We start from the raw sequence: 14,621 nt of genomic DNA, 5'->3' as shown, positions 1-14,621 counted from the left end.
ATCTTGCACTTGCAGGAAACTACATCAATAAAAGACATTCCACATGTAAACTCTAGTAATTATTCCTTAAGTTAAAACAATAGGCAGGATGCTTCAATCCAGACTCATTAACTCCAAATTATAACTTCAAAGGGACAGGCATGAATAAATTCAACTTCAAAGGACAGACAACAAATGCTTCACTTAGCTTTCTTTACAGCAGAGGGCAATTTTGCTACATTGTTTAAAGTTCAACATTTCACAGCATATTCTTTCAATTAAGAAGACAAGTCTATAGTTCAACATCCATATTTACAAATGATAGAATTATATATAAAATCCTATCTGGCTAGGCTGGCAGCCTTCACAACAAGCACTGTATTGTGGGATACCTAGAGGCAGACTAAATAATCAGGATGACTTCAAGATGCTTGACTCCATGTGGTCAGACTCAGAATTACATATACAAATATTTAAAAACAATAGTCCCAAAGTGGTGTTAAAATGTAAGATACACTAAACCAAGATGAAATAAATGTGTTTTTTGAATCTGTGGGTGCAGTTCTCCTTTAAAGAGATCATAAATTTCCTAGAAATAAAATATGGATAGTGAAATATCTGACATTGTTCTGTGGGATTCACTTAAGGCTTACTTAAATGGAAAAGTTACAAGCTGGTATATTAAAACAAGAGAATGGGACAAAGAATTGAACATACTACAGACCAAAATAGATACACTAAAGTTAAATCTAAAACCACCAAATGACACTATCAGTCAACTTGAACTTAAAAAAACTTAAATACAAAATATTTTGAAATTCTAAATCATAAAGTTTCAATAAACCTGGAAAACTTAAACTTTAGGAATATTTAGTAAACCTTTTAAGCACAATGCACAGTGCAGTGGTGCAGCAGTGGCATTGTCGCCTCACAGCAAGAGATTCTCCACTTTGATTCTTGGCTGGAGTGCCTTCTGTGTGGAGTCTGCATGCTCTCCCTACATTTGTGTGGGTTTTCTCTGGGTGCTCTGGTTTCCTCCCATGTTTCAAAGACATGCATCTGGAGGGTTTCTCCCCGGGCCTCCGCTGAAAATTGGCTTGTTCCAAGTCAGACTTTCCCAGTAACCAAATGTTAAATAAATAAATAATTAATAAATAAAATAAGCTTACATAAACTTGCTGCTAGATCAAAGAAAATGAATAAACTAAATCATATATGAAAGAAATTCTTACACATATAAATAATAAAAAAGGTAGAACAGATTTTAAATGTATTCTTGAGGGCTTTAAAATATTTTATGAAAATATGAATAATAATACAAACAACCTAGATAATGATGATATAGTTGAAACTTTTCTAAGGGGAAAATATAAATAAGAAATTAACAACTGAACAGATAAAAAAATGATAGACCATTCATTTTAACAGAAAAAAAAAAATCAAATAAAAAAGTTAAACAGTAATAAAGCACCGAGATTAGATGGTCTTATTCCAGAACAAGACTATATAAAATACTACTGGATGATGCAGTTAAAATATTAGATAAGGTCTATAGAGAAATAAAAACTGCTAAAGTCCCCCCATCATGGAAATATTCCCTCATATCACCTATTTTAAAATAAGATAAGGATCCTACAAAGTGTTCATCATACAGACCCATTTCACTTTTAAATGCGGGCTGTAAGATATTCACGTCCATTTTAGCTCAGAGAATTAATCTATTTATAGGTAAACTAATTCACAATAATAAAACTGTTTATTTGAAATAGACAAGTACAGGATAATATAATAAGAATACATACATTAATAGACTATGCACATAAAAATAAAAAATAACTTTCTATTATTAGTATAGAGTTACATAAGGCTTTTGACTCACTTAATTAGTCACACTTGGTTAAAATACATAGTGTATAATTTCTCACCTAAGCTAATTGCATTAATTTCTAAGTTATAAAATAACTCTTGTGCTTATGCTAAAAGCTTCTTTTTAATTCCTTTACATTACAAAAAGGCTCAAAACAAGGCTGCTCATTATCACCTTTACTTTTTGCATTAGCTACAGAACCCTTTGCTAATAGCATTAGATCCAATAAGAACATTAATGTTATCACAGTAAAAGACATTGAACTAGAGATTCAACTCTTTGCTGATATTTTACTAACAGGAAATATAGAAAATTCATTAGAACATATAATTAGTTCTATAAGTCAGTTTGAAGAAATCTCAAACTTAACATTTAATCGTGATAAAACAAGTACATTATTAATTAATAAAAAATTAAAAAAAACATACAAAATTATTCTAATTTCAGTTGGAATAGCAATCAAATGAAACACCTTTGTATAACCATTATGTCTAATAGTAAAGAAATGATACAAACAAACTTACAATAGGTTTTGATAAAATTTTAAGTTTAGTAACAAAATGGAACAAATTCTTCTTTACCATGGAAGAACTATTTAAGCTTATTAAGATGGTAAGCCTCCCTAAAATACTTTTTGTCTTACAATCTTTAGTACTATTCTCCAACAAAAAATGATAAAGATAAATAATATTCTTATTTTTTTTTTGGCATTCTAATAAACCAGGACTTTCTTTTGACTGGCACAGAAAAGGTTGGGATAATGGTGGAATAGGATTCTGCAATATTCAATCACATGCTGCTTCAGCAATTGTAAAAGTTATAGCATTGTGAATAAAATTAATTCATCTTACTATTCAAAATGGAAATAAATACATCAAGAAATATTATTAGTAAATAACAAATATATCACAACCTGTCATAAACAAATAGTACCTAATAGTTTTATCTGGTTATTAAATCATTTTTGCGCAAATGATATTACACCCTCTCTCAAATTCTCCATTTAAATAACATAATTTCCTCTTTCCAAGAGTTTACATATTCTAACCACTATATTAAAGACTTAATGTTTTCTATGTTTCCAATTGCATATACAAATTATTGCTTAGAAACTCATAACTTCAACAAAATGCTAATACTGAAACAACAAAGTAATTTAATTTATTGGCATCAGTTCTTAAATCCAGATGCAGTCAGTATTCTGAGAATTGGTTAATTTTACAAACATTTAGAGACTTTGTGAACACAGAAGTAAATAAGATAGTTAACCTAGATAAGAAATGATTTCCCAAATTAATGGAATTCTTAAATATCAGTACAGGCAGTCCCCAGGTTATGGACTTCCGACATGCGGACAACCCATAGATACGAATGGGCTGCCGCAATGTCGGAAGTGACATAAAAATATATAAAATTATTAAAGCTGCCCAAATCTGTGTCTGTGGGTGTGAGAGAGAGAGAGATATCGGGAGAGTGAAAGCGATGTGTGAGTGAATGCAGGTATGAATGAGGAAGTGACTGTGTATATTAGAGATCGGAAGAGTGACAGCGATGTGTGTGTGAATGCAGGTATGAATGAGGAAGTGACTATGTATATTAGAGATTGGAAGAGAGACAGCGATGCGTGAGTGAATGCATATAATGAATGAGAAAGTGACTGTGTGTATGAAAGATTGTAAGAGTGACAGCAATGCGTGAGTGAATGCAGGTATGAATGAAGAAGTGACTGTGTGTGTGAGGGAAAGTGAGAGAGATGTGTGAGTGAATGCAGGTATAAATGAGGAAGAGACTGTGTGTATCAGAGACTGAGTGGAGAGTGAGAGTGAGGGAGTGATCCCCTGACAGCAGTAAAGAGGTGGATGGTTGCATAAGGGGAGGGGGTTAGTTATGGAATAAGTAAAGCAGGATTAAGAGTGTGTGTGTGTGTGTGTGTGTGTGTGTGTGTGTGTGTGTGTGTGTGTGTGTGTGTGTGTGTGTGTGTGTGTGTGTCATACCTCTAAAGCTCTTAGAGCAAGAAATCTGGACAAAGCCATAAATAAAAATGGGACAAATATCCAAAAATAGGGACGATTTTAATAAATATTGTTCTTAAAAACTTAGAAAATTAATAGAACTGCAGGTTTTGCATTAGCATGAATTTTCTGAAGGGTATGAATTCTGAAACCCAAATGTCTGTCATTATTTTCTAACTTCAGTCTTTATGATTTGCCACTACTTTTGCTAAACCACCACAACTTTATGAAAAATGAACCAAAAATATGAGACAAAAATCTGGACATTCTGTGAAAATCTATACTGTTGAGAGGTATGGTGTGTGTGTGTGTGTGTGTGTGTGTGTGTGTGTGTGTGTGTGTGTGTGTGTGTGTGTGTGTGTGTGTGTGTGTGTGTAGCTACAGTATACAGTATTATATTTAAGTTTTTTTTGTTTGGAAGTATTTCTAAAGTGTTTTATATGCAAAGAAAAGTAAAATAAATACTAGACTGAGGCAAACATTTGACTAAGTGACATTTAATAAGAACAATATGTATGTGTTTTGACTTGCATACAAATTTGACTTAAGGACAGACTGAAAAACTGATCTTGTCCTTAACCCAAGGACTGCCTGTAATAATGCAATGAAAAATAAATCATATTTGTTACAAATTTATAAAATTCTTAAGTTAGATTTCACATATTTAGATAATTTGTATTAGAATTACTCCTCAAAATTAATAATGAAGACTTATCTGAAGAATACAATAAATTAATATTAAAATCTACAGATAAAACTACATCTTTATTATATTGGAAAGTTTTCATTTGGAAATTTTTACACAGAGCTTTTGTTACTCCTAACAAAATTACATTTATGTATAAATCAAATAGAATTAAATGCTGGATGTGTGATTCTGAAATAATAGCTGATTTGGATGCATATGGTATATGAATGTGAATCCATCTCCCCTTTTTGGAAAGAAATTAATAACTTTATTCAAGCTCTATGTTCAGATAGATGTAATATTTCTAAATGTTTAATTTTATTTAATGCTCCAAATCCTGAGAATTCCAAAAACCCAAGTGCCTCTTATCTGGTCTATTCTTGCTATAGCCAGAAAATGAATTACTAAAACTTGGAAAGGTAAAGTTACCCCCTCTAGTGTTGACTTTATTAGTATGGCAAACATTGTTTGCATTAGTGAATTGCATACTATAAAGATGAGAACTTATAATATTACACATTCATATAAATCTTGTCTTAAAGTTAAAGACTTGCTTGAAATATATTAATTGTTGTTGATGTATAACTTTGAAGTATTGATCAGCTGTGGACCTATTTAAATAGTTACTTATTTGTTTTATAATTGAGTTGTTTACTTATTGTTTTAAAACCAAGCAAAAAATTAAAACAAAAAGAAAGGCTTGAGAGTTCCTTTACTCTGTTTCTTTAGGCTGTTGGGCTGCTGTCTATGCCTTGCATGCAACATCATTGGGGACCCCATAAATTTTGACCTCCTGTAACTTTTCAAGACAAAATAGCTCCACTAATACCAGAATCAGGGACTTAAATCACCAACAGTCTATCAATAAAACACGCTGCTTTGACAAATGCATTACCCAATGCCTTCCCATCTCTGTTTAGCTTGCAGTAGAAGTTTGTTGTAACACCCTAGCATCCTGCAGATTAAATTTAGGTGATCAGATGGGTACTCATAACTTTACACTAGGACTGATCTGCTTTGCCTTTCTTGAGAAGCAGGCCACAGCATGATAGTGGATAGTGACAAATATAAATAGTCTTTTGGCCCACTTACCTTGTATTTATTATAATTCTCTGATAACAAAAACTGCTTACCAGTTGTTATTATATGGAAATTTGTTTTCTTTTATCATTTCACTGCCATTGCTATGCCTTACTTGTACATTTTGAGCACAGCTACTGCTGAGGGCCATGTTAGTTTTGAGATGATTTAGAAGCACTTTAAATAGGTGTCCGAACGAAAATTCTTTCTAATATTCTGTCTAAATAAATTAATTGAAGCTGAAGGGAAGAAAAGAAGCTGGTCTCGTGACACATTGCAAAACAAGTTCATATTCGTATCTGTGAAAATAAACCATGGAAGAGCATTTAAACAGACATATTGTCACCCTTAACCTGTTACGACACCAGGGAAGATCCTTACTAAAGTAACGAATATCTGCATCTGGAAATGATTAGACTAACAAAATATGGAGTGACTAGACCAGCCAGACCAAATGTATTAAGCTACCCAAACAAATTGGACTGGTTAGTACTGTTTATCACTGATAGCACATTCTACGTACTGCTGGCATGCTTTATTATTTTGAAAATATTATACAAAAAGTGGGAGACAGAAAGACTGATCAGGCTAAGAAGGAACACTAGTTAGCTAAGAAAGATGCAAAGAGAGTAGTTGCAATAGCAAAGGAGAAGGCATCAAAGGCACTCTACCAGCTAATGGAAAGCGACTTGGAAGATGACACAGTGAAACTCTATCAGGTTGCAAGGCAAAGACAGTAAGATAAAGAAAACAGTAGTCAGACACCATTCATAAGGGATGCCAACAACAACCTCGTCACTAGACCGCAGGAAATCAACATCAGATGGAAGAAGTACTTCCAGCAGCTTCTGAATGAAGAAAACCCCACAGAAGATGGACTTCCCCAGACACAGCATAAAGTGAAAGTGCGAGAAGAGCCCACCCTAGAAGAAGCAAGAACAACACTAAGGAAATATGAAATCAGAGAAAGCATCAGGCTCAGATGAGGTCACAGCAGATATGATCAAGATGTTGAGTGAGTTAAGGGAGAAATGGCTCCTGAGGGTACTCATAACACACATCCCCGATGACTGAAGAATAAGCATTCTAGTGCCACTGTGCATGGACAATGGGGACCACTCACAACTGTTGACAATACAAAGGAATCAAACTCCTGTCACACTGCATGAAGGTACCACAGATGGTGAATGATAAATGTGTATGCAGAGCAGGAGAAAGGACAATGTGAGATGAACAGTTCAGATTCTGAGGGAGAAACAGCACAACTGAGCCAATGTTTGCAGTGAGACAGAAAGCACTGAAGAAGCTAGAGATGAGAAAAGAGGCCACCTGGGCATTCTTACACTTGGAAAAAACATATGACAAGATCCTAAGAAAGCTGATTTATGCAGTCCTGCAATGGTTTGAAGCCCCAGAAATATTGGTAGAATTAGTACAGGCTATGTGCAAGAACCCCATAAAACAAGTGTGAACAGTGTTCAGACTCACACATAGGTTCCCTGTGGGAGTGCATGTGTATCACAGTTCAGCTCTGAACCCACTGCTGTTTATACTAGTGATGGACTACATTTGTCAAACAGGTTGGAAGGAGCAGATCAATAAAGCTGCTGTATGCTGTCTCACTTCAAACAGACTCAGAACAGGAACTTCAACAAATTATAGGTAAATGGAATGCAAAACTGAAGGCACATGGGATAAAAATGAGTACAGGCAAGAAAGCTGTCATGGCAGCAAATAGGGAAAATCAGAAGAAGCTGAAAAGTGAGATAGGAAGGAACAAATTAAGAGCTTCACGTATTAGGGAGGGGTGGTTGAGAGAAGGGGAGCCTGAATGAGGAGATCAAAGCTAGAAACAGAGGGACTGCAGCCAACTGGCAGAGTGTCAGAGTTAGTACATGACAGAAGAATGTCAAAGAAGCTGAAATGTAAATTACACAAAACAGCAGTGTGACCAGTATTACTGTATGGCACAGAAGCCTGGACATTGAAGGCAGAGTGGTTGAGAAAGATAGAAATAATGAAGATGCGGTGCCTGAGACAGGTGGTAGGGTGAACACAGTGGGATAAACAAAGAAATGATGGCATCAGCTCAGAAGTCAAAGTAGACCTAATTGCAGAGCAGGTCAAAGAGAAAACAGATTATGGTGGTTTGGGTACATGTGCAGGAAAGCAGAAAACAATTTGGTGAAGATTTGGGAGAGTCAGGAACAAAGCCAGAAGTACTGGAGTATTTCCAGCAAAGATATGAACTGTGTTACAGAAGACCTGAGACAATGACTCTCGAAGAAGGTAAGAGAGTGGAAATGAATCGAGAAAGATGGCAACAGATGACAACACCCTGACCCCATGTAGAAAATGGGAAAAAGGGGGGTGATGATGATGTTGATTTTTTTTTTCTTTCACCCATTGCATTTTGGGAAAAAGGCAGTTGTCTACCAGCCCCCCAACCTAAAATACAGGGCTGTGAAATGCAGCCCCCCTCCCCCAAACTCAAACTGAGAAAGTCAAACTCTGTCTATTACCACTTGAAAACGGTTAAGTACACAGGAAGAGTAGAATATCGGAATTAACGTACAGCATCAGCTGCAGTACACTCAGTCTCTTAACACCTTAATGTCTTTAGAATTGCTCTTGTTTATTATTGTTGCAGAAGTTGCTATTTGTCTAGATGCTGTAGACTGGACAAAATGGTCTGGAATTCACCTTTATTGTGATATTGTATTCAGTCATTTCCTAAACATCTTAAATTTGTTCATAAGTCTGATCAAATTTAATCTAACTTGAGTTGACATTTATAGCAAGAACTAGCTGAGAACAAGAACAAATATAATAACAAAATTCATACAGGAATTAGACAGTTGCATGGGCGAAACTCAATATTTCCAAACCAGCGATATTAAGTAAGTTATATTCTGTTGAGCTGGACTAGAAATCTGATATTGAACAATTGCATGGTATATGTGTGGTCTGAGCTGGACTGGAAGAACACGTTTTACTCAAACTCATTTTATATGCCGACTCTGTCAAACAAATATACAAAACGTTCTTAAAATGCATACCAGGCCCACAGAATGGAAGAAAAAAAATTTTTTTTCATCTCACCCAAATCTGTAGTTTGATCCTCTTTTCATTTCTGCAGACTGTTTTCACCTTGAAGTCAATGCCAACTGTGCTGACAAAGGCGGAAGTAAAAGAATCGTCAGCATAGCGGAAGAGGAACGACGTCTTTCCTACACTGCTATTTCCAATAATAAGAAGCTTGAACATACAGTCGAAGTTCTGATCTGCTGCATCTTTGTTCTGTGTATGCCTGGTGTCATTTGCTGAAGCCATCTGAAAGAATAAAAAATATTAGTGGATAAAATGTACAGTTTTGGTAGTAATTATGGATTATGCAAATTGCTACACATGCACATCATGCAAAGATGACAAGGGATTAATAATTAAAAAAAAACAGATGACCATACAATTTTGATAGCAGTAATAGTCTGAATCATAAATATTAAGCATATAAATCATTCATGCACCACAATACAGCAAAAACATGCAGCATGCCACATTTTATTAGACAAGTGCATATGTAACATAATAAATATGTTGTGTCGGAGCTGTCTACCTCGTCCTCAGAGCCCTGATCTCAACTTAAAGTTCACCAATCCACATCCCTGAAAACCATTACATGAACTACACACACAAGATCCTTTACTCTCTGAATAAAAACCTCATAATATTACTCATACAAATCTGTTTACAAAACACTGTAGTATATATGCACTTGTAGTCAAGATAAGTGAGGGAAGAAGAATTAGACATAATGTGTAGTCAAAAAATTTTAACAAACTGGTCTTATGAAGAAGTCACATGACATATAGACCCAACTACTGGTAACTCCCCTTAAAAATACAGCTATTTTATAATCACTATGTAAATATATATGTTTATATATGCTATATCTGAGTTAATTTAAAAGAAAGAAGCAATAAAAATTAGTAGCTACAATAACATACAATGGCTGTATACATTTATAATTAAACTACACCTGTAACGTGTCATGATATTCAAAAATGTAGCAGAACTGCATTGGAGAAAATAATTTCCAAGAACCTATACATTCATTTGTTGCTGTATTATATCATATTGGCTTCCTGATTAGTCATCCATATCTAGAACATTAATTCACACTAGGGTGATAAGAATTTGCAATACTTTCTGCAGTGCCAGCCCACTGAATAGTAAGTTGATCATCTGAACCAATTTCTAATTGTCTAATCAATAGTTGAAGCTTGAGAAGGACATAAAAACATTTTCAAATGAAAAAGATGGTGCTTTCTCTAGCTCAGATTTTCAGGGTAACACATTAGCATTCTAATACTTGAACAACTGCAATCCTTCCAGACATGATTGCTTAATGTGTGAAGCCTAGCTAAATAGGATTTTATAGATAATTCTGTCATTTGTAAATATTAATGTGAGCCACATGCTTGTTCTCTTAAATATAAGAAAATTATGGTAAATGTTAAACTTCAAAAATGTAACCACATTGCACTCTGCTGGAGAAAAGCTGATAAGACAAACATTGTATAATTGTTTGATCTCAAAACTCGGAACCGAGATGTCTGAATGAAGGAATTCTTCCTATTGTTTTGAGACCAGAGTTAATGGCTAGAATTTACATGTATAATGTCTTTTATTGCTCTGGCTTCCTGACCAGCTGCAAGATCAAAAGGGTTGTTAAACTCTGGGTTTCTGTTAGCCTGGGAAACGGAGAATAATGATGTAATCTGAAATTAGTCAGTGGCACTGCATTATCAATTTAATGACAGAGAGAGAGAGAGAGAATTAGAACTTTTTGGATTTGTCTTCAGAACGGACAATATCACCAGCACTGCCTTGCCCGATGCGAAGATTTGGGAAAGATGGAAGGCTGCCAGCCTAGTCAAATAGAATTTGATACATGATTCTATCATTTGAATATATAAATGTAAAATACAGGCTTGTGTTCCTAAATGAAAGAAAACACTAAAATGTGAACTTCAAGATTGTTGCAACATTGCCATCTGCTGTAAGGAAAACCAAGCCAAGCATTTCAAATGTTCTTTGAAGTTACAATTATCTAAATGGTGGTGCCGAAGTGACTGGCTGAACACATCCTTTCCGTTGTCTTAATTTAAGCAATAATTATTAAGACTGTACATGTGAAATGTCTTTTATTGTTGTAGTTTCCTGAGCAGGTGTTAGCTTGCTAAATAATGCAGTTTGTTTACCTGTGAACTCCAAACTAAGTGTCAAAATGATGTAATGTGAATAATGGGAAAACCCAGTGTCAAAATGATGTAATTTGGTAGGGCCTTAGCAGAGCTGTTTGTTAGTGAGTTTAAAAACTATTGAGTGAGACTTTAAGCATTTTTGTCTTGGACCATCAACCCCAGCACTGCTTATGCTCTTTATGTATGTAAGTAGGATTGAAGCACTGTGTTTTCTCATAAGATTAGCTAAAGATTAGAAAGTTAGATTAAGTGTTTTTATTTGATATCAGACCTGTCCTACTGTATTATTTTAAGTTTCTGTGTGATCTCTGATCTCTTAGATATCTCTGTGGTGTAGTAGTATTGTCTTGTGTTTTAATTATTTATTAATAAATATTTTGTGGCTGGCTTGTGTAGAGATAAGTAGGCTCTAGAGTACATTGCATATTTACAGAGTTTATTGTAATAAGCCACTCTAAAAATCCTTAGACTGAATAGTCACATTACCAACTGGTTAATAATATTGCACAGTAATAATTGGACACCCTTTTAAGGGCCTTTGGGTAGCTGATAATTATTAAGCTGGTGGTGGCAGTAATTACTACCTTATAGTCTGTGTAAAGGGGCACAGCTAGAGAATCTGTGTCAGCCTTTCCCAGGAGTGTCTGTGAAGTTGTATAAATACTTATCTCAAAGTGTGTGTGGTGTGTCAGCTACTTGGGCAGGGGCATGAAGCTCTGGTGGGACAGAGAGGGTACTGGAGGTTAGCTTGCCAGCTAGACTGAGATCTGGACCCTATAGCTGTGCCAGTGGGGAGTCTTATTGGGGACCTGGAGAGCAAGGTAGCAACCAGCCCCAGACTGACTGTGATCTCTGTGTGCACTTAAGCGAAATTGTACTTTACTGTCTGTATTTGTTATCCTTTCCTCTTCTATGAGACGACCTCTCTGGTGTTAGTGGTGAGGATTGAGGCTCCTTGATTGCTGGGCCAGGGCACGGTTGTCACACCCTATATGTAAGTTTATTTTAGAACTGCGTTTGCTCTTAAATATATATAAGAAACAGGAAGTGTAGTCTAGCTGTTGTTTGTATTGATGTCAGAACTTTTCTACTGTATTATTTTAAGCATTTCTCTGTGATCTCTGAACTCTTGACTAGCACTGTGTAGTAAGAAGTATTGTCCTGTGTTCTTATTATTTATTTATTAAATATTTTTAAACCTTTCAACTGTGGCTGTTTAATGTAGAGATAAGTTAAGCTCTAGAGTACAGTGCATGTATATAGTGATACTGTCCAAGCCACTCCAAATAAGCCTTGCTCTTCATCACACTTACCATATGGATAATAATATTACAGAGTAATAATTGGGCATGCTTTGATAAGGGCCTTATTAGTAGCTGATATTAGTGGGTGGTGGCAAGTGGTGCTACTGTATAGTCTGGGCAGAAGGGGCATAGCTGGAGAACCTGTGCCAGGCTTCCCCAGGAGTGTCTGTGTGTTTGTATATAACTCATATCTCAAAGTATGTGTGTGTCAGCTACTTGGGCAGTGACACGAAGCACTGGTTGGACAGAGAGGGTGCTAGAGGTTTTAGCTTGGCTATTAGGCTGAAATCTGGACCCTATAGCTGTGCCAGTGGGAAGTCCTATATGGGATCTGGAGAGAAAGGGAGAGACCAGCCGCAGACTGACTGTGATCTCTGTGTGCTCCTAAAAGAAATTGTACTTTACTGTGTGTGTACTTGTTATCCTTCCCAATGTGAATGTCCTACACTGGTGTTAGTGGTGAGGCTTGAGGCTCCTTGATTGCTGGGCCAGTGCATGGGCATCACATAATGAAATATGTTCATAGGTGTTTAATAGGCTAATGACCACAAGGGCCTTTTTTAGCGTAGCAATGCATCCCAAGTCTCTGACGAGATACCCTTGGTAAGTGTAAGCATGAGCCTGGGAGATGAACCATTTACAGGTTACCTGTTTGCATCAGAGACATAGGCGCCAAACCAGGGATGAATTTCCAGTTTCCCATCCAATTGTCCAAGTTGCACTTGAATTGGATTGGGCAGGAACTCTGCTTCACATGGATGTGGCGCCTGCTCCATACATGGGGTAGTCTCTGGAATACATACCCATCTCTCCAGCCGGTCCTGTTTTTATCACAGGGAAGGTTTAAGTCTTTAAAATGGATAATTTTGGTACTGTTTGTTTTGTGGATATGCAGGAGGTCCATCAAAGTGGGGTTTGACAATGCCCTGTATGCCAGGCATAGAGCTCCCAAAAAGCCTGTAGGAGACAAAATACAGGGATAGGGCCTTGAGGTGGTCTGCATAGGACAAATTACATATGCCCTATATTCTTTTAGTGAGTAACCTCTGTGGACGTTCCAGTTGTTTGATATGCCTGGTTAGGTACATACCAAAGGGGGCATTGTACTCAATGATAGGTCTAATGAATGCCGAATAGACTGCAACAATGACTTTCTTGGACATACATGCCACACATTTGTTTATAAGCTGTGCATCATAGAATGATTCCCTCACCACTGTAGACATGGCTAGATTACTATCTGTGTGTAGTCTCTGACTACTGGGTCAATTCTAAAGGGTGTGTTGTCAATATGAGAGTTACCAGGGATGGATGACTTCCCAAAGGATACTATTATGCATTTCTTGGCATTTAGTTTTAGTCCATGACTCTGACCCCAGTTGTTTGCCTGTGTCAGCCCCTGCTGGAGAACATTTGTGTCTGTGTGAGATTCAATGACAGTTCGTAACTTGCAATCATCCAAATGGGTCTATATTAGAACATTGAAGTTTCAAAACTTCGAATGTTCTAATATCGACCCCTATTCATGTAAAGAAAATATCGAAGCAACAGAAAACCAAATTTTTTCCTAGGGAAAGCATTAAGTTGTCCATTTCTGTTGCTTCAGTATTTTCAGCGCTATGGTGGAAAGTTACGGGTTGGGTTCAGGTAAGTGTGCGATTGAGTGCAGGTTAGGTTAGTTAGGGTTAGGGTGCGGGTTAGGTATGTGTGTGACGTGAGGGTTAGGGCGGGGTAGGTGAGTTAGGGTTAGGGTGCAGGTGAGGTGAGTGTGCGATAGTGACGGACCTTAGGGTTAGGGTTTGGGTTAAGGTAAGTGGATAGTTAATGGTGTGTGTATAATTTAGTGTAGGGTTAGGTGTAAGATTTTAGGTGTATGTGTGTGGATTGCTTTCTGTTTGGTGTGCTTGTGTTGTATGTGTTTTGGAACAGTGAAACTTTTCCCTAGGAAAAAATTTGCTGTTCTGTATGTTCGATGTTTTCAGCTTTTGCTGAATAGGGGTCGGTATAAGAACATTCAAAGTTTTGAAACTTTGATGTTCTAATATAGACCCAAATTTATTCAGCCAGAGACCACTGATATTGGCCTTGAATTCTGAGAAGTAAATGCCAAAAAGGAGTGGTCCAAGGACTGATCCCTGAGGGACTCCATTTATGTCTGGTCTCTTTGTTGGGGTGGACTCCCCAACTCCAACTTCCTTGGTCCCATCTTTGAGCCAGTTGGCTATCCACTGGGTGACATACGGGTTTGTACCTAACCTCTTGAGTTTGTCAGCAATGTCTGCGTGGGGTATTGTATCAAATGCCTTAGCCAGGTCAAGGTAGGCAGTTTGATCGATTTTGCACTATCCATTGCTTTGGTGACCTTCCCAAAGAAGTCTACCAGGTTGAGTAGGCATGATCTGCCCTTTACGAAACCAAACTGGG

At 36.6% G+C, this 14,621-nt stretch overlaps 1 protein-coding gene across 1 annotated transcript in view; it reads right to left on the bottom strand.

Annotated features, from left to right (window-relative positions):
• RAB3D (RAB3D, member RAS oncogene family) overlaps nucleotides 1-14,621 on the bottom strand; it is a 676,954-nt gene that overhangs the window by 323,292 nt on the left and 339,041 nt on the right. The window contains exon 2 of the mRNA XM_044084606.1: nucleotides 8,729-8,959. Within this exon, the coding sequence (XP_043940541.1) occupies nucleotides 8,729-8,959 (231 nt within the window). The remainder of the gene's footprint in view (nucleotides 1-8,728; nucleotides 8,960-14,621) is intronic.

Source organism: Protopterus annectens, chromosome 9.part0 (assembly GCF_019279795.1).
Source record: "Protopterus annectens isolate FY-2018-M chromosome 9.part0, PAN1.0, whole genome shotgun sequence".
Classification (NCBI taxonomy): Eukaryota; Metazoa; Chordata; order Ceratodontiformes; family Protopteridae; genus Protopterus; species Protopterus annectens.
Note: the sequence above shows the minus strand (reverse complement) of the source record. Positions and strands in the feature narration are given on the sequence as shown.